Here is a 19653-nt window from a genome sequence, read left to right on the forward strand (position 1 = left end):
CCACGAAATTTTGCTCGAAGGATTCTCTTATAATTCTCGGCATAGTTAACGACTTTCATAGAAATCGATTCAGATTTAGATACATGTCCGATTTGGACTAGTAATGCAATAATTTGGTCATTTGTTAACCGATTCACACGAATTAGAAAGTGATTCTCAGTCGATCGGTATACTTATCAATGGGTCTATCTTTCGTCCTTTTGGGTGTTACAAGCAAATTCACTAAGTTATAATGCCACAATAGTGGTGTTGGGTATAAAAATGTCTCCCTTACGGTATGAGACGGTCAAAAGTATTGGGTTGCCTAAAAAGTAATTGCGGATTTTTTAAAAGAAAGTAAATGCATTTTTAATATCGGTCCAGATTTGGATATAGCTGCCATATCGACCGATCTCTCGATTTAAGGTTTTAGGCCCATAAAAGGCGATTTTATTGTGCAATATCGCCGAAATTTGGGGTAGTGAGTTCTGTTAGGCCCATCGACATTCATCTTTAATTTGGCTCAGATCGGTCCAGATTTGGATATAGCTGCCATATAGACCGATCTCTCGATTTAAGGTCTTTGTCCCATAAAAGGCGCATTTATAGTCCGATTTCGCTAACTTATGTTAGGCTTTTCGACATCCGTTTCGTATATGGTTCAGATCGGTCTATATTTGGAAATACCTACAAAAAATCCATTATCCATTTTTTTGGACTATGACGAAAGGTGGTTTACATATGGTTGCTCAAAAGGTAATTGCGGATTTTTTAAAAGAAAGTAAATGCATTTTTAATACATCTTAGAATGAACTTTAATCAAATATATTGCCATTGCCATTTGCCATTTTGTTCGATAACCTTTTGCCATCTTCCTGGTAAATTAAGTTGTCCACGCTCAAAGAACTTCTGGCCTTTATCTGCAAAAAACTGAACCAAGTGCGATTTTATAGCCTCATCATTGCCGAAAGTTTTACCATTTAAGGAGTTCTGCAAAGATCGAAATAAATGGTAGTCTGATGGTGCAAGGTCAGGGCTATATGGTGGATGCATCAAAAGTTCCCAGCCAAGCTCACTCAGTTTTTGGCGAGTGACCAAAGATGTGTGCGGTCTAGCGTTGTCGTGGTGGAATATGACACCTTTTGACCAATTCTGGTCGCTTCTCCTTGATGGCTGTATTCAATTTGTCCAATTGTTGACAGTAAACATCCGAATTAATCGTTTGGTTCCTTGGAAGCAGCTCAAAATATACCACACCCTTCCAATCCCACCAAACAGACAGCATGAATTTCTTTTGGTGGATATCAGCCTTTGAAGTGGTTTGAGCTGGTTCACCATGCTTGGACCATGATCGTTTTCGACTAACGTTGTTGTAAACAATCCATTTTTCATCTCCAGTTATGATTCGTTTTAAAAACGGATCGAATTCATTGCGTTTAAGGTGCATATCACAAGCGTTGATTCGGTTTGTTAAATGAATTTCTTTCAATACATGTGGGCTCCATATTAAAATTGACGCCAAACAAACAAATGTAAACAAAATTTCGCGAACCTTTTTTTCTCAAGCAAGCTAAAAGTAACAGCTGATAACTGACAGAAGAAAGAATGCAATTACAGAGTCACAAGCCGTTGAAAAAAATTGTCAACGCCGACTATATTACTACTATTGTATATTACCGATTACTTTTTGGGCAACCCAATATATGGGCTCCATTAAATATGGTAGGTTGGCTTTAGAGCAGTGATGTACAAACTAACACATGTGGTTGTAATTTCCCATCCAATGGGCTAAGTTTTTGTGTATTGTATTTTATAGTCGCCTCCGCCAGACCATAGCCTTTGCTTACCTGTTTTGTTTAAGAAATTGTGCTAACACTAAACCACTGTACATTTATCCCACTATTACAATATATCAGTGAGTCTTTATTATAAACTATTCAAATATGATTTTGCTTCCCATACACGCTTTCGTACTTAGTTCTCTTTTAACATTCTTACTTTGCACATCTGCTCCATAAGCGGTTCTTGGTTGATTAAAAAAACGGTGTTTACGCGATCATCTGGAGCATTGCTTGAAAGTTTAAGTGTTTTATAAAAATATAGATGAAAGTCAAATAGTTTTAAAATTAAAATTTATGTTTTAAAATGGTAAAGATATAAAAAAAAACATAAAAATTATACTAATCCCGGAATTTAAAAATAAATGGTTTTGGTGTTTTTTAAACGAGAACACCAAAAGTAGTTACAATACCTATAACACTAATCAACCATAGGCTGATGCGTGTCAATTTTCTACTGTTTTTACAATTTTTCGTCAACAGTTTTTCTTCAACAACTCTGGTTTTTCAGATATAGCTTAGGGCCATAGTTAATGATTTTTGGCCAAAATTTCCTTTTTTTTTTGGGAATGTGAATGTATACCTAAAATAAAACAAATAAAAGCGTGCTAAGTTCGGCCGGGCCGAGTCTTATATACCCTCCACCATAGATCGCATTTGTCGAGTTCTTGTCCTGATATCTCCTTTAAGGCAAACAAAGCCTAAAAGAAAATAATCGATTTAATTTTGGAGCTATATCAAGTTGTAGTTCGATTCGGATCATAATTGAATTGAATGTTGGAAACCATAGTAGAAGTCATTGTGCCAATTTGAGTAAGAATTGCGCCCCTTAGGGGCTGAAGAACTAAAATAAAGAAATCGGTTTACATGGGTGCTGTATCTGTAGCTGTAGGCTATAGACCAATTCGGACCATGTTCGACAAGTATGTTGAAGGTCATGGGAGAAGCAGTTGTACAAAATTTCAACCAAATCGGATAATAATTACGCCCTCTGGAGGCTCAAGAAGTCAAGATCCCAGATCATTTTATATGGCAGCTATATCAGGTTATAGACCGATTTAAAGCATACTTAGCATAGTTGTTGGAGGTCATATCAAAACACCTTGTGCAAAATTTCAGCCAAATCGAATGAGAATTGCGCCCTCTAGACGCTCAAGAAGTCAAGACCCCAGATAGGTTTATATGGCAGCTATATCAAGTTATAGACTGATTTCAACCATACTCAGCACAGTTGTTGGAAGTCATATCATATCACGTTGTGCACAATTTCAGTCAAATTGGATATGAATTGCGCCCTCTAGTGGCTCAAGAAGTCCAGATTCAAGTTCGGTTTATATGGCAGCTATATCAGGTTATGGACCGATTTCAACCATACTCAGCACAGTTGTTGAATATCATAATAAAACACCTCATGCAAAATTTCAGAGGAATTGGATATGAATTGTGCCCTCTAGTGGCTCAAGAAATCAAGATCTAAGATCGGTTGATATGGCAGCTATATCAAAACATGGACCGATATGGCCCATTTCCAATCCTAACCGACCTACACGGATGGACGGACGGACGAATGGACGGACGGATGGACGGACGGATGGACGGACGGATGGACGGACGGATGGACGGACGGATGGACGGACGGATGGACGGACGGATGGACGGACGGATGGACGGACGGATGGACGGACGGATGGACGGACGGATGGACGGACGGATGGACGGACGGATGGACGGACGGATGGACGGACGGATGGACGGACGGATGGACGGACGGATGGACGGACGGATGGACGGACGGATGGACGGACGGATGGACGGACGGATGGACGGACGGATGGACGGACGGATGGACGGACGGATGGACGGACGGATGGACGGACGGATGGACGGACGGATGGACGGACGGATGGACGGACGGATGGACGGACGGATGGACGGACGGATGGACGGACGGATGGACGGACGGATGGACGGACGGATGGACGGACGGATGGACGGACGGATGGACGGACGGATGGACGGACGGATGGACGGACGGATGGACGGACGGATGGACGGACGGATGGACGGACGGACGGATGGACGGACGGATGGACGGACGGATGGACGGACGGATGGACGGACGGATGGACGGATGGACGGACGGATGGACGGACGGATGGACGGACGGATGGATGGACGGACGGATGGACGGACGGATGGACGGACGGATGGACGGACGGATGGACGGACGGATGGACGGACGGATGGACGGACGGATGGACGGACGGATGGACGGACGGATGGACGGACGGATGGACGGACGGATGGACGGACGGATGGACGGATAGACGGACGGACGGACGGATGGACGGATGGACGGATGGACGGATGGACGGACGGATGGACGGATGGACGGACGGACGGACGGACGGATGGACGGACGGACGGACGGACGGACGGACGGACGGACGGACGGACGGATGGACGGACGGACGGATGGACGGATGGACGGACGGACGGACGGACGGACGGACGGATGGACGGATGGACGGACGGATGGACGGACGGATGGATGGACGGACGGACGGATGGACGGACGGATGGACGGACGGATGGACGGACGGACGGACGGACGGACGGACGGACGGATGGACGGACGGACGGACGGACGGATGGACGGACGGACGGACGGACGGACGGATGGACGGACGGACTATATGTTACAGATGGACGGACATGGCTAGATCGACTTAAAATTTCATGACGATCAATAATATATATACTTTATGGGGTCTTAGACGAATATTTCGAGGAGTTGCAAACAGAATGACGAAATTAGTATACCCCCATCCTATGGTGAAGGGTATAAAAAACAAGTAAAAAGGAGTTAAGTTCGGCCGTGCCGAACTTTGAATACCCACCAGCCTGAGGTGGTCCAAAGTTCGTCATAATCCGGTGAAAAATTAATAATTTATGCCTACATAGCAGCTATATCGAAATATGGTCCGATTTGGACCAACATCGACACGGACGTTGAGTGGTCTAATAAGTACAAGTCATTGTTCAATTTTGAAGAACAAAATATCTTTTTGGTAGCCATATCCAAATATTGACCGATCTGAACCATATACAACATGGATGTCGAAAAGCCTAACATTAGTCATTGTGTCAAATTGCAGCAAAATCGGATTATATATGATTACATATGGCAGCTGTATCCACATCTAAACCGATCTGGGCCAAATTGAAGAGGGATATCGAAGCGCCTAACACAACTCACTGTTCCAAATTTCGGTGACATCGGACAATAAATGCGCCTTTTATGGGCCCAAGACCTTAAATCGAGAGATCGTTCTATATGGCAGCTATATCTCAATCTGGACAGATCTGAGCCAAACTGAAGAAGGATGTTGAGTGGTCTAACACAACTCACTGTCAGAAATTTCTTCCGGATAATAAATGTGCCTTTTATGGGCCAAAGGCCCTAAATCGGCGGATCGGTCTATATGGGGGCTATATCAAGATATAGTCTGATATAGCCCATCTTCCAACTTAACCTGCTTATGGACAAAATAAGATTCCGTGGAAAGTTTTAGCTTAATATCTCTTTTTTTAAAGACTGTAACGGGAATTCAAAAGACAGACGCACGAAAAGACGGACGGACAGACGTACGGACAGACGCGCGAACAGACGGACGGACAGACGGACCGAAAGACGCACGGATATGGCTAGATCGTCTTAGATTTTTACGACGATCAAAAACTTATATACTTTAAAGGGTCGGAAATGGATATTTCGATGTGTAGCAAACGGAATGACAAAATGATGGTGGTGGGTGGTGGGTATAAAAAACTTAAATCGAAATTTGTCAAAATTCATATTATCAGTACTTAAGAATAGCCAAAAATGAGTGGGGTGGAAAAAAAGATACCATGAAGTACATATTGTGTTCAATAAGTTTCAATATTTAATCATAGCAAAATCATCAAATGTTGAAACGTTTAATTTCCATACATTTTATTCATACTATTCCCATTTTTTGTAATGTGATATCCATTTTACGCCACATAACTTCAATAAGTGGTACGTTTCAGTGAACCAGTAATTGTGTCGGTGTTTTTGATATATTTCATCTCCTAGTGTCTAGTAACCCGATGGTGATGATGATGATGCTACAGCTGCCCATAATCACCGGTTTGTGTTTTCCCAGCATTAAATAGACACAAAGGACAAACAAAAAACACATTCTCGGTTTCCACTATACTTTCACACAATTATTTCAATTATTTTTTTGATATATGTCACGAAAATACCTGCACTTATTAGGATCGGTAAAAGTTAATTAGAAGGTGAATTGATATGGAATATGACATGCAATGCTGGGAAGAGTTTTTTGTTTTTATACCCACCACCGTATAGGATAGGGGGTATATTCATTTCAGTCATTCCGTTTGCAACACATCAAAATATCAATTTCCGACTCTTACTTGTCGTAAAATTCTAAGACGATTTAACCATGTCCGTGTGTCTGTCCGTCTCTCTGTCTATCCGTCTGTGCGTCTGTCCGTCCGTCTGTTGTAATCACTCTACAGCCTTCAAAAATTGAGATATTAAACTGCAATGTGGCACAGATACGTCTTTTTGATGCACGCTGGTTAAGTTCTTGAACGGGCCAAATCGGACCATATTTGGATATAGCTGCTATATAGACCGATTTTCCAACAAAGGGTCTGAAGCCCATAAAACCTTTATTTATTACCCGAATTCCCTGAAATTTCAAACAGTGGGTTATTTTAAGTCTCCCGACATCTGACATCTGACGACATCAGATCGGACTATGTTTAGATATAGCTGCCATATAGACCGATCTCCCGATAAAGGGTCTAAAGCCCATAAAAGCTTTGTTTATTACCCGATTTCGCTGAAATTTGAAATAGTGGGTAGTTTAAGGTCTCCCGACGTCCGTCTCAAATATGGTTTGTATCGGACAATATTTAGATATAGCTGCCATATAGACCGATCTGCCGATAAAGGGTCTGAAGCCTATAGAAGCTTTAGTTTTTAACCGATTTCGTTGAAATTTTAAATAGTGGGTAGTTTTAAGCCACTCAACATCCCACCCAAATATGGTACAGATCGGACTGTATTTAGATATAGTTGCCATATATACCGATCTCCCGATAAAGGGTCTGAAGCGCATAAAAGCTTTACTTTTTATCCGATTTCGCTAAAATTCGAGATAATGAGTAGTTTTAGCCCACTTAACAACGGACCTAAATATGGTTCTGGTCGGACTATATTTATTTAGATATAGCTGTCACATAGACCGATCTCCCGATAAAGGGTCTGAAGCGCATAAAAGCTTTACTTTTTATCCGATTTCGCTAAAATTCGAGATAATGAGTAGTTTTAGCCCACTTAACAACGGACCTAAATGTGGTTCTGATCAGACTATATTTAGATATAGCTGTCATATAGACCGATCTGCCGATAAAGGGTCTGAAACCCATAGAAGCTTTATTTATTACCCGAATTCGCTGAAATTTGATATAGCGAGTAGTTTTAAGCCTCTCAACATCTGACCCAAATATGTTTCAGATAGGACTATATTTAGATACAGCTGTCATATAGACCGATCTGCCGATAAAGGGTCTGAAGCCCATAAAAGCTTTATTTATTACCCGAATTCACTGAAATTTGATATAGTGAGTAGTTTTAGGCCTCCTGACATCGGACCTAAATATGGTTCAGATCGGACTATATTTAGATATAGCTGTCATATAGACCGATCTGCCGAAAAGGGGTCTGAAGCCCAAAAGAGCTTTTTTTATTACCCGATTTCGCTGAAATTTTATATAGTGAGTAGTTTTAGGCCTCCCGATATCGGAACTAAATATGGTTCAGATCGGACTATATTTAGATATAGCTGTCATATAGACCGATCTGCCGAAAAGGGGTCTGAAGCCGATAAGAGCTTTTTTTATTACCCGATTTCGCTGAAATTTGATATAGTGAGTAGTTTTAGGCCTCCTGACATCGGACCTAAACATGGTTCAGATCGGACTATATTTAGATATAGCTGTCATATAGACCGATCTGCCGATAAAGGGTCTGAAGCCCATACCAGCTTTTTTCATTACCCGAATTCGCTGAAATTTGAAACAGTGGATTATTTTAAGCCATCCGACATCGGACCTAAATATGGTTCTGATTGGTCTATATTTAGATATAGCTGCCATATAGACCGATCTGCCGATAAAGGGTCAGCTGTCATTTAGACCAATCTTCCAATTTAGAATATTAATCCCATAAAAAGTAGTTATCGGGATCTGAAAGAAATATGATCGAGACCTGCCACTTTTAAGATATAACTACGGATATAGTATGGAGTTATAATAAAATAGGATGATTATTATATCCTTGTTTAAGTTGGTCCTGATCGGTACAGATTTAGTTATAGGTGCCATATAGAAGGATCTCTCGATTTAAAGTTTTGGTCCTATAAAAAACGCATTTATTGTCCGATTTTGTTGAAATTTGACGCAGTGACTTATGTAAGGCTTTTCAATATCGGTGTCCTATATGGTTCAGATCGGTTTGTATAGGGATATAGCTGCCAAAAAGAGCAATATTTTTTCTACAAAATTGAACAGTGACTTATATTTATTAGACAACTCAATCTCCGTGCTTTAGTTATCCAATTTCCACAGGATTGTGACGAAAGGGGATTTACATATATACCCCGAGGTGGTGGGTATCCAAAGTTCGGCCCATCCGAACTAAATGACTTTCTACTTGTTTTTGTTCGCTTCATTATATTTAGGTCAAGCACAGCTGGCCTATTAAAGGCCTAATGATGAATTGCTTTGCTTGGTTAATGATGAATAGCCTTGTGGAGCTGACTGTTGGGCCAAAAGGGACATAAATTACAGGCAAATGAATGTAAAAAGGAAACGTTATGAATCTGTGGGGGAATGTTTGCTCTCATGAATGAAGTAAGTAAAGATTATTTGCTATTAGTTAGGGCAAATATTATCGTATACTCGATTCATACAATAAAGCACAGACCAAAGGCGGATAAAGGTGGCCTTTTGACAAACTACCCTACAGCAAATGTAAGACTAGAGTTAAAAAGAGAAAAAAGCGTTCAAGTTCGGACGGGCCGAATCTTATATTCCCTCCACCATTGGTTGGCATTTGTCGAGTTCATTTCCCGGTATCTCTCTTTAAGCAAACAAAGGATAGAAGACAGGAATTGCAACAATACCAAGTTATGGTTCATTTCGGACAATAATTGAACTGAATATTGGAGGCCATAGTAGAAGTCATAGTGTAAAATTTGAGTCAAATCTAGTAAAAATTGCGCACTTTAGGGCTGAAGAAGTAAAATAGGGAGATCGGTTTGTAGGGGAGCAGTATTAGGCTTTAAACCGATTCATGCCATATTCGACACTTATGTTAAAGGTCATGAGAGAAGCCGTTGTACAAAAATTCAGCCACATCGGATAATACTTGCATCCTTTAGAGGCTCAAGAAGTCAAGATCCCAGATCGGTTTGTATGGCAGCTATATCAAGTTATGGACCGCTTTGAACTATTCTAAGCATACCTAACACAGTTGCGCCATACCTAACACAGTTATTGGAAGTGATAACAAAACACTTCATGCAATATTTCAGCCAAATCGGATACTAATTGCGCGCTCTAATGGCTCAAGAAGTCAAGACCCCAGATCGGTTTGTATGGCAGCTATATCAGGTTATGGACCGTCTTGAACCATACTAAGCACAGTTGTTGGAAGTCATAATAAAACACCTCATGCAAAATTTCAGCCAAATCGGATAATAATTGCGGCCTCTAATGGCTCAAGAAGTCACTACCCCAGATCGGTTTATATGGCAGCTATATCAGGTTATGAACCGATATGAACTATTCTTAGCACAGTTGTTGAAAGTCATAACAAAACACCTCATGCAAAATTTCAGCCAAATCGGATAGGAATTGCTCCCTGTAGAGGCTCAAAAAGTCAAGACCCCAGATCGGTTTATATGGCAGCTATATCAGGTTATGGACCGATTTGAGCAATTCTTAACACAGTTGTTGGAAGTAATAACAAAACACGCCGCGCAAAAAAAAAAAAAAAAGCCAAATCGGATAAGAATTGCACCCTCTAGAGGACCAAGAAGTCAAGACCCCAGATCGGTTTATATGACAGCCATATCAGGTTATAAACCGATTTCAATCATACTTAGCACAATTGTTTGAAGTCACAGTCATGTAACCAGTCATGTAAAATTTTAACCAAATCGGATAAGAATTGCACCCTCTAGTGGCTCAAGAAGTCGAGATCCAAAATCGGGGTATATGGCAGCTATATCAAAACATGGACCGATATGGCCCATTTACAATCCCAACCGACCTACTCTACTAAAAAGTATTTTTGCAAATTTTCAAGCACCTTCCTTCGTGGTTCGTACGACGACGATACTCTCCATCACTACAAACTGGTCCATAAATTTTACGAAGAATGTTTCTCTCAAACACTTCAAGCACTGCCTCGTCTGTTTTCACAAGTACTGATGCCTCAGAACCATTTAACAACACGGGTAGTATCAGTGTCTTGTATAGTGTGATCTTCGCCTGTCGAGAGATGGATTGGTTTCTAAACTGCTTACTCAATCCAAAGTGGCATCGCTTTATTTCAAAACTAGTGTAATTCGTTTCGGTAACGGCGGTGCCTAGGTATAAAAAGTTGCCTTCTATCTCAAAGTTGTGGTTTCCAACTTTCTCCATTTTCTTTATCTGCTCGTATGTGCAAGGTATTGTGGGGGTTGATGAATGTGCAGTTTGTAGGCTGCATCGAAACAGCCGGTGAGCTGAAGGCGGCTGGACCATGAAGTTTCGGAGCTAGTCGGAAGGAGTTGGATGTGGCGATGACGGCTGAAGCGATGGGACGACGCATGGATGAGCAGTTAATAGGCTGCATCGAAAAGGTCGGTGAGCTGAAGGCGGCTGGACCATGAAGTCTTGGAGCTGGTCGGAAGGAAGTGGGTGTGGTGCTGGACGGTTGAAGCGATATAACGAAAAATGGATGAGTGGTTGGTAGACTGCATCGAAAAGGTCGGTGAGCTGAAGATGGCAGGACCATGAAGTCTTGGAGCTGGTTGAGTGGGTTTGTGTAAAGTTCTCATGTTTTGAAAGTTTTAACACTGTTTCGCTGTTATTCCTTGTGACAAACATACTGTGTACCGTGTGTGTGTGAATGTTTCGGTGGCACTCGTGTTTTCGCTCAGACTTGTGCTGTCATTTTGGGTTATGTCACCTAATAACTGAATGTTTCTGAATAACGTGGTGCTACGGGATGGTGTTTATGTCATCCCACAAGGAGAACAGTCTGGAACTATCTGGAGTTCATCTGAAAGTAGTTGGACTACGTGGTCGAACCAGAGTCCTTAATCTGGTTCCACGGGAGTCAGGAGCCCCACGAACTTCGGTTCCAGCCTGACTATTGGTGAGGCCCCAGTTGGGAGCAACGGGGTAGCTGTGGTTTAGCACCTAAAATCGCAGGAAGGGCATTTCGATGCTCAGTGTGGAGTTGCATGTACTCAACCGGGTGCCGTGACCCATAGAACGGAAAGAGTTTGGATAGTGCTTTGCTCCTAACCAAGGGCGAGGACAGGTCCAGACAACTTGAACTCGAATTGGTAGTCATGCTAGCTTCGGCTATGTATGGGGGCAAAGTTTTCACCCGGGTTTGAAACTCCTGCAGAATTAAACCATCGTGGCAGGTGTCTGCATAAAACACCATTTGGACTTGTCTAAGGAGACTATGCGATTAGGAGGAGACTTTTTCCTCTGTAGTTGACAGTTTCCGTCTTGTTTCCTTTCTTGTGCACTGGACATAGTACGCTGGGGTTCTTATAATCGGTTATGATGCATACGCATTATCAGCGTGTCGCCTCCGATCTTAAATAGTTCAGCGGGCAACTCATCGGCTCCTGCTGCCTTGTTATTCTTCAGTCGGATCACTGCTACTTGGAATTCATTCTGTCTAGGAGGGAACCATTGTCGGGGATTGGTTCTGCGGTATGCTCTTCGCCGCCATCGTCGCTGGAAAAAAATTTCTCAGGTTGAGCCCATGGAGTCAACCTGATTTATGTGATATTATAAAGAACCTTTTAAGAACTCATTCTATGTCTTTTTACTTGTAGCTTGCCAATCGATTCACATTACTTACGGTGAGCTCAATTCTCTTACTCCTTTGTTGCTACAATCCACCACAGTGTGATGGTGCCCGAATATTGGCTGTATATGCATTCCCTGGAAAGAGTCACTACAACATGCATTCGGTGCTAATCAAGGACCTCATACAAAGGGGCCATCAAGTTACTATGGTGGCAGCGTTCACATTGAAACACTTGAACTTGGGACAAAATTATACAGAGATTTTAATCGAACCGGTCTATGATTTTTGGAGTGATGGTAAGAAATTGTATAAAGAAGGAAGAAAAATAAGACATATAAACCTTTCCCCATCTACCTACATATCAACCTATTCTTGAGTATTTACACAAACTTTTATGAATTTTTCTATATCTTCCTATAAAACCATATCGCATCCACTTTTAAATCTTCATACCTTATACAGCCTTTTTATTCCCACTAACCTTTCTTCAATTTTTTTTCTTACAAACATTTTCAATCTTCTCTTTCTCTCTCCCCTTTTAGTTATTCCCTCCTTTGCGGATAATATTTTTGCATTCTCCAACATGGGTAATCTGGAATATTTCAAAATGATGGACATCATTGCCTTTGGCACCACCGAGCATGCCCTCAATCAAACCAAAGTTCAGGCCCTCATCAATGAACCCAATCCCAAGGGCAAATATGATTTGCTGTTGTGCGAACAATTCTATCAGGAACCCTTTTTGGCCTTATCGCGCATCTATGATGTTCCAGTGGTAACTAGCGGCACTTTGGGTTTTGAGACGCGCATGAGTCAAATGATGGGTCTCATTATGCCCTGGTCTTTTGTGCCCCATACATTTTCTCCATACTCTGATCGCATGTCTTTCACAGAAAGGCTACTCAACTCCTTCTATTCTTTTACGGAGGATTTGATAAGAGAATATGATTACTTTCCAAGAATGGATAAATTGGTGCAGAAATATTTCGGCCATCTAAATGGTAAGTTTTGAGATTTACTATCGTCTCAAAAATAACTGGACTAACTGGATAACCATTGAAGTTGTATATAGAATGCAATTTTTGCCCATGAACATTCCACTAAGGAACAGAGGCAAACTACTCACATATCAATGAGCGCAGTCCGATTCAAGTTTAAGCTCAATGATAAGGAGCCTCCTTTTTATAGCCGAGTCCGAACGGCGTGCCGCAGTGCGACACCTCTTTAGAGAGGAGTTTTACATGGCATAGTGCCTCACAAATGTTGCCAGCATTAGAAGGGGAAACCCACCGCTGAACAGTTTTTCTGATGGTCTCGCCAGGATTTGAACCCAGACGTTCAACGTCATAGACGGACATGCTAACCTATGCGCTACGGTGGCCTCCACCACTCTGCGCTACAGGGCCATATGAACCCTCCGTATTACAGAGGTTAGCATGTCCACCTATGACGCTGAACGCCTGGTTTCGAATCCTGGCGAGAACATCACAAAACAAGTAAAAACGAGCTAAGTTCGGCCACGCCAAATCTTGGTTACCTATCACCATGACTTCCGCTAAAAATTTATCCTTATTAACTGAGTTTACATCTCAATAATTTTGGTCTCAAGAAGTCATATGGGATTTTCGGTACTAAGGGCAACTGATATCACCATATTGACCGATTTGGATAAAACTTGGCACTGATGTTGTTAGTGATAAGATAGGTGTTAGGGCCTACTTTCAGGCATGTCAGGTGCAGATTTAGGCTTCTAAGGGCTGAAGAAGTTAAAACCGGGAATTCGGCTATATTTGTTTACAGATCGATTCAAATCATACTTGGCGTGAAAGTCATAACTCAAGTCTTTGTTTCAAATTTCAGCCAAATCGGATACAAATTGAGGCTTCTAAGGGCTCAAGAGATCAAATCCGAGAATCGGTTTATATGGGGCTACACCTGTTTATTGACCGATTCGGATCATACCAGGCATGGATGTTTGAAGACATAACTCAAGATTTTGTTCCAAGTTTCAGCCAAATGGGATGAAAATTAAGGATTCTAAGGACTCAAGAAGTCAAATCCGGGGATCGGTTTATATGGGGGCTATACCTGTTTATTGATCGATTTGGATCATACCAGGCATGGATGTTGAAAATCATAACTCAAGTCTTTGTTCCTAATTTCAGCCAAATTGAATGAAAATTGAGACTTCTAAGGGCTCAAGAAGTCAAATCCCGGGATCGGTTTATATGGGGGCTAAATCTGTTTATCGACCGATTGGGATCATGCTTGGCATGGATGTTGGAAGTCATAACTCAAGTATTTTTTCCGAATTTCAGCCAAATCGGGTGAAAATTAAGGCTTCTAATGACTCAAGAAGTCAAATCCGGGGATCGGTTTATATGGGGGCCATACCTGTTTATTGATCGATTTGGATCATACCAGGCATGGATGTTGAAAATCATAACTCAAGTCTTTGTTCCAAATTTCAGCCAAATTTAATGAAAATTAAGGCTTCTAATTAATGGGGGCTATATTTGTCTATAGCCCGATTGGGATCATACTTGACATGAATGTTAAAGGTCATAACTCAAGTCTTAGTTCCAAATTTCAGCCAAATCGGGTGAAAATTAAGGCTTCTAAAGACTCAAGAAGTCAAATCCGGAGATCGGTTTATATGGGGACTATATCTGTTTATAGACCGATTGGGATCATACTTGGCATGGATGTTGGAAGTCATAACTCAAGTCTTTTTTCCGAATTTCAGCCAAATCGGGTGAAAATTAAGGCTTCTAAAGACTCAAGAAGTCAAATCCGGGGATCGGTCTATATGGGGGCTATACCTGTTTATTGATCGATTTGGATCATACCAGGCATGGAGGTTGAAAATCATAACTCAAGTCTTTGTTCCAAATTTCAGCCAAATTGAATGAAAATTGAGACTTCTAAGGGCTTAAGAAGTCAAATCCGGTGATCGGTTTATATGGGGGCTATATCTGTCTATAGCCCGATTGGGATCATACTTGGCATGGATGTTGGAAGTCATAACTCAAGCCTTTTTTCCGAATTTCAACCAAATCGGGTGAAAATTAAGGCTTCTAAGGACTCAAGAAGTCAAATCCGGAGATCGGTTTATATGTTGGCTATATCTGTTTATCTACCGATTGGGATCATACTTGACATGGATGTTGGAAGTCATAACTCAAGTCTTTTTACCGAATTTCAGCCAAATCGGGTGAAAATTAAGGCTTCTAAAGACTCAAGAAGTCAAATACGGGGATCGGTTTATATGGGGGCTATATCTGTTTATCGACCGATTGGGATCATACTTGACATGGATGTTGGAAGTCATAACTCAAGCCTTTTTTCCGAATTTCAGCCAAATCGGGTGAAAATTAAGGCTTCTGAACTCAAGAAGTCAAATCCGGAGATCGGTTTATATGGGGGCTATATCTGTTTATCTACCGATTGGGATAATACTTGGCAGGGATGTTGGAAGTCATAACTCAAGTATTTTTTCCGAATTTCAGCCAAATCGGGTGAAAATTAAGGCTTCTAAAGACTCAAGAAGTCAAATCCGGGGATCGGTTTATATGGGTGCTATATCTGTTTATAGACCGATTGGGCCTCAAGAATTCAAATTGAAGGATCGTCTAATATGGGAGCTGTAACTAAATCTGAACCGATACGACCGATTTCCAATCCCCTTTAATCTACATCAATATTCAGTATATGAGCAAAATGTCAAGCGGCTAGCATTATGCGTTCGACCGCTATCGTGATTGAGACAGACGGACAGGCGGACATGGCTAGTTAGACTAAGAATGTCGAGACGATTTAGAATATGGGGTCGCAGATCAATATTTCGAGGTGTTACAAACGGAATGACTGGAATAGTATACCCCCATCCTATGGTGGTGGGTATACAAATTTTCAACTTTGGTTTTCCCCGCCTAATGCTGGCGACATTTATGAGGTACTATGCCATGTTAAAACTTCTCCCCAAAGAAGTGCTCCACTCGTCTATAAAAAGGAGGTCCCTTATCATTGAGCTAAAGCAGGAATCGAACAACACTCATTGATATGTGATCGGTTTGCAATGAAGAACATGGAAGACTTTCGTCTTACCATTGAGAAGGGACATCCTTTTCATAGTCGGGTCCGAAAGGCTGATATAGTCTACAGGTAAATCCAAAGGTAAGCTAAAATCTGGCCACCGTAGCTTAGAGGCCTGGGTTCGAATCCTGGCGAGTTCGAATCCTGGGTTCGAATCCTGGCGAGGCCATCAAAAAAAAATTTTTTTCAGCGGTGGTTTCCCCCTCCTAATGCTGGCAACATTTGTGAGACACTATGCCATGTAAAACTTCTCTCCAAAGAGGTGTAGCACTGCGACACGCCGTTCGGACTCGGCTATAAAAAGGAGGCCCCTTATCATTGAGCTTAAACTTGAATCGGACTGCACTCATTGATATGTGAGAAGTTTGCCTCTGTTCCTTAGTGGAATGTTCATGGGGAAAATTTGCATTTGCAAGCTTAAACCTGTGGCGGCTTAAATAGAACTAGAAGTATAAAAGACAAAATAATTTTTCGTAAGGGCACAAGCTCTCACTACACTTCTGCCTTTATTTCCCTTCTGTTACCTCTATAGTTATACCCTACACCACTACTGTGGTACAGGATATTATAACTAAGTGCATTTGTTTGTAACACCCAGAAGGAAGAGAGATAGACCCATTGGTACGTATACTGATCGACTCAGAATCACTTTCTGATTCGATTAAGCTATGTCCGCCTGCATGTCTGTCTGTCTGTCCGTCTGTCTGTCTGTCTGTCCGCCTGTCCATGTTAAATTGTGCACAACTTGCAGGTCGCAGTTTTAACCCGATCATCTTCAAATTTGGTACAGACTTGTTTTTCGGCTTTGGGACGAAGCCGATTAAAATTGGAAAAAATCGGTTCAGATATAGATATAGCTCCCACATATATTTTCGTCCGATTTGCAGTAATAATGCAAAAAAATGGTCATTTGTTAACCGATTCTCTTGAAATTTAGCAGGAAGGATTCTCTTAGGACTCTCGACATTACTGGTGTATTTCATAGAAATCGATTCAGATTTAGATATAGCTCTCATATATATGTATCGCCCGATTTTCACTTCTATAGTCACTGCAAGCTCATTTATTGACCAATCTTGCCAAAACTTTGTGCAAAGCTTTCCTCGGCGATTTGCACAATATATGTAAAGTTTGCTCGATATCGGTTCGGATTTAGATATAGCTCCCTCATATATGTTCGTCCGATTTGCAGTAATAATGCAATAAAATGGTCATTTGTTAACCGATTCTCTCGAAATTTGGCATATACGATTTTCTTTTAATTCTCGACGTTACTGGTGAATTTCATAGAAATCGGTTTAGATTTAGATATAGCTCTCATATATATGTATCGCCCGATTTTCACTTCTATGGTCACTACAAGCGCATTTATTGACCAAACTTGTCAAAATTGTGTATAAATCTATCCTCAATGACTGCAACAATACTTAAGAAGTTTGCTCAAAATCGGTTCAGATTTAGATATAGCTCCCTCATATATGTTCGTCCGATTTGCAGTAAAAATGCATTAAAATGGTCATTTGTCAACCGATTGTCTCGAAATTCGGCAGATAGGATTTTCTTATGACTCTCGACATTACTGATGAATTTCATAGAAATCGATTTAAATTTAGATATAGCCCTCATACATATATGGGTTGCCCAAAAAGTAATTGCGGATTTTTCATATAGTCGGCGTTGACAAATTTTTTCACAGCTTGTGACTCTGTAATTGCATTCTTTCTTCTGTCAGTTTCAGCTGTTACTTTTAGATTGCTTTAGAAAAAAAGTATAAAAAAAAGTATTTTTGATTAAAGTTATTTCTAAGTTTTATTAAAAATGCATTTACTTTCTTTTAAAAAATCCGCAATTACTTTTTGGGCAACCCTATATATGGACCGATTTTCACTTCTAGAGCCATTGCAACAACATTTATCGACCAATCTTCCCAAAATTTTGTGCGACGCTTTTCTCGACGACTACCACAATATCTAAGAAGTTTGGTCGAAATCGGTTCAGATTTAGATAAAGCTCCCATATATATATTCGCCAGATATAAGCTCCCACTTTGTAGTTATAGGTTAGGGGTCGGGTATTATAAAGTCGGCACCGCCCGACTTTTGCCTTTCCTTGCTGTTTATTTTTTTATTATTTATATTTCCTTCAAGTTACCATACCATCAACTTCCTTGTTGGAGAGAAATATCTCCATGGCTTTGGTTAACAGCTATTCACCTCTAAGTTCACCGCGACCTTTGCTACCCGGCATGGTAGCAGTAGGTGGTTTGCATATTCATCCGCCCAAGAAGTTACCCACGGATATTCAGGAATTTTTGGACAATGCTGAAGAAGGAGCCATTTTCTTTAGTTTGGGTAAGCACAAGAAATATAATTTCCAGTTAACCCCATTTAATATATCTTTTAACTCCAGGAAGCAACATTAAGTCCTCCGATATGCCCTATGAAAAAATGCGCATATTTCTTGATGTCTTTGGTGCCATGAAACAGCGAGTCATATGGAAATTCGAAAATGATACCATTCCAGACCTGCCCAAAAATATACTCATACGTAATTGGTTACCACAATCAGATATTTTAGCTCATCCACGGCTCAAAGTATTCATAACTCATGGTGGTCTCTTTAGCACCCAAGAGGGGGTACATTACGGTGTACCCATGTTGGGTATACCCATCTATTGTGATCAACATTTGAATATGAGAAAAGCTGAAATGAGTGGTTATGCTGTGAAGCTACATTTTCCCTCAATTACCCGAGAAACTCTTAAAGAAGCTCTTGACAAATTGTTGTATACACCCTATTATCGGGAAAATGTGCAAAGGGTCTCAAATATATTCCGCGATCGTCCCATGAGTGCTAGCGGGACAGCTGTCTACTGGATTGAATATGTCATTCGACATCAAGGTGCACCACATATCAGATCGGCCGGTTTGGATTTGAATTGGTTCCAGTTCTATTTGTTGGATGTCATAGTATTTGTGACCATAGTACCCATTTTGTTAATCGCTGCTGTGGTTTTTGTGGTGCGAAGACTGATCTTTAGTTTATGGCGTAGTAATAAAATTAAGCTAAATTAATTTTTACAACAAAAATGTTGAGTAGCTTTAAATAAATTATCAGAGAGTTATGATTGGCCTTAATAGAAATACGAGGTCGCAACACAACCCTAACAAAGATGATGCATAGGCTTTTAGGGTAGGAAAGCGTTGTACAAAAATTTTGGCAAGATTGGTTATTAAACACGCTTGCAGTGACTCTAGGACTGAAAATCGGGCGATATACATATATGACAGCTATATCTAAATCTGAACCGATTTCTACGTAATTCACCAGTAAGCGTAATAAACAAGTAAAACCGGGCCGAATCTTGGAAACCCATTGATGTAGGTCATTGGGGATTGCAAATGGGCTATATCGGTTCAGATTTGGATATAGCTCCTATATAAACCGATCTCCAGATTTGACTTCTTGAGCCCATGAAAGCGACAACTTTTGTCCGATTTGGCTGACATTTGGCACATAGTGTATTCTGCTAAAATATGGGAGCTATTGGGTTGCCCAAAAAGTAATTGCGGATTT

General features: G+C 41.0%; 1 protein-coding gene across 1 annotated transcript; it reads left to right on the forward strand.

Annotated features, from left to right (window-relative positions):
- The first annotated feature begins 1978 nt into the window (after nucleotides 1-1978).
- Nucleotides 1979-19201, forward strand: LOC106088341 (UDP-glycosyltransferase UGT5). Its single transcript, XM_013253812.2, has 5 exons — nucleotides 1979-2127; nucleotides 12008-12278; nucleotides 12525-12983; nucleotides 18225-18428; nucleotides 18487-19201. The coding sequence occupies exons 1-5, from the start codon at nucleotides 2125-2127 to the stop codon at nucleotides 19149-19151; spliced, it is 1602 nt and encodes a 533-aa protein (XP_013109266.2). The 5' UTR covers nucleotides 1979-2124; the 3' UTR covers nucleotides 19152-19201.
- The last annotated feature ends 452 nt before the right edge of the window (nucleotides 19202-19653 follow it).

Source organism: Stomoxys calcitrans, chromosome 5 (assembly GCF_963082655.1).
Source record: "Stomoxys calcitrans chromosome 5, idStoCalc2.1, whole genome shotgun sequence".
Lineage (NCBI taxonomy): Eukaryota > Metazoa > Arthropoda > Insecta > Diptera > Muscidae > Stomoxys > Stomoxys calcitrans.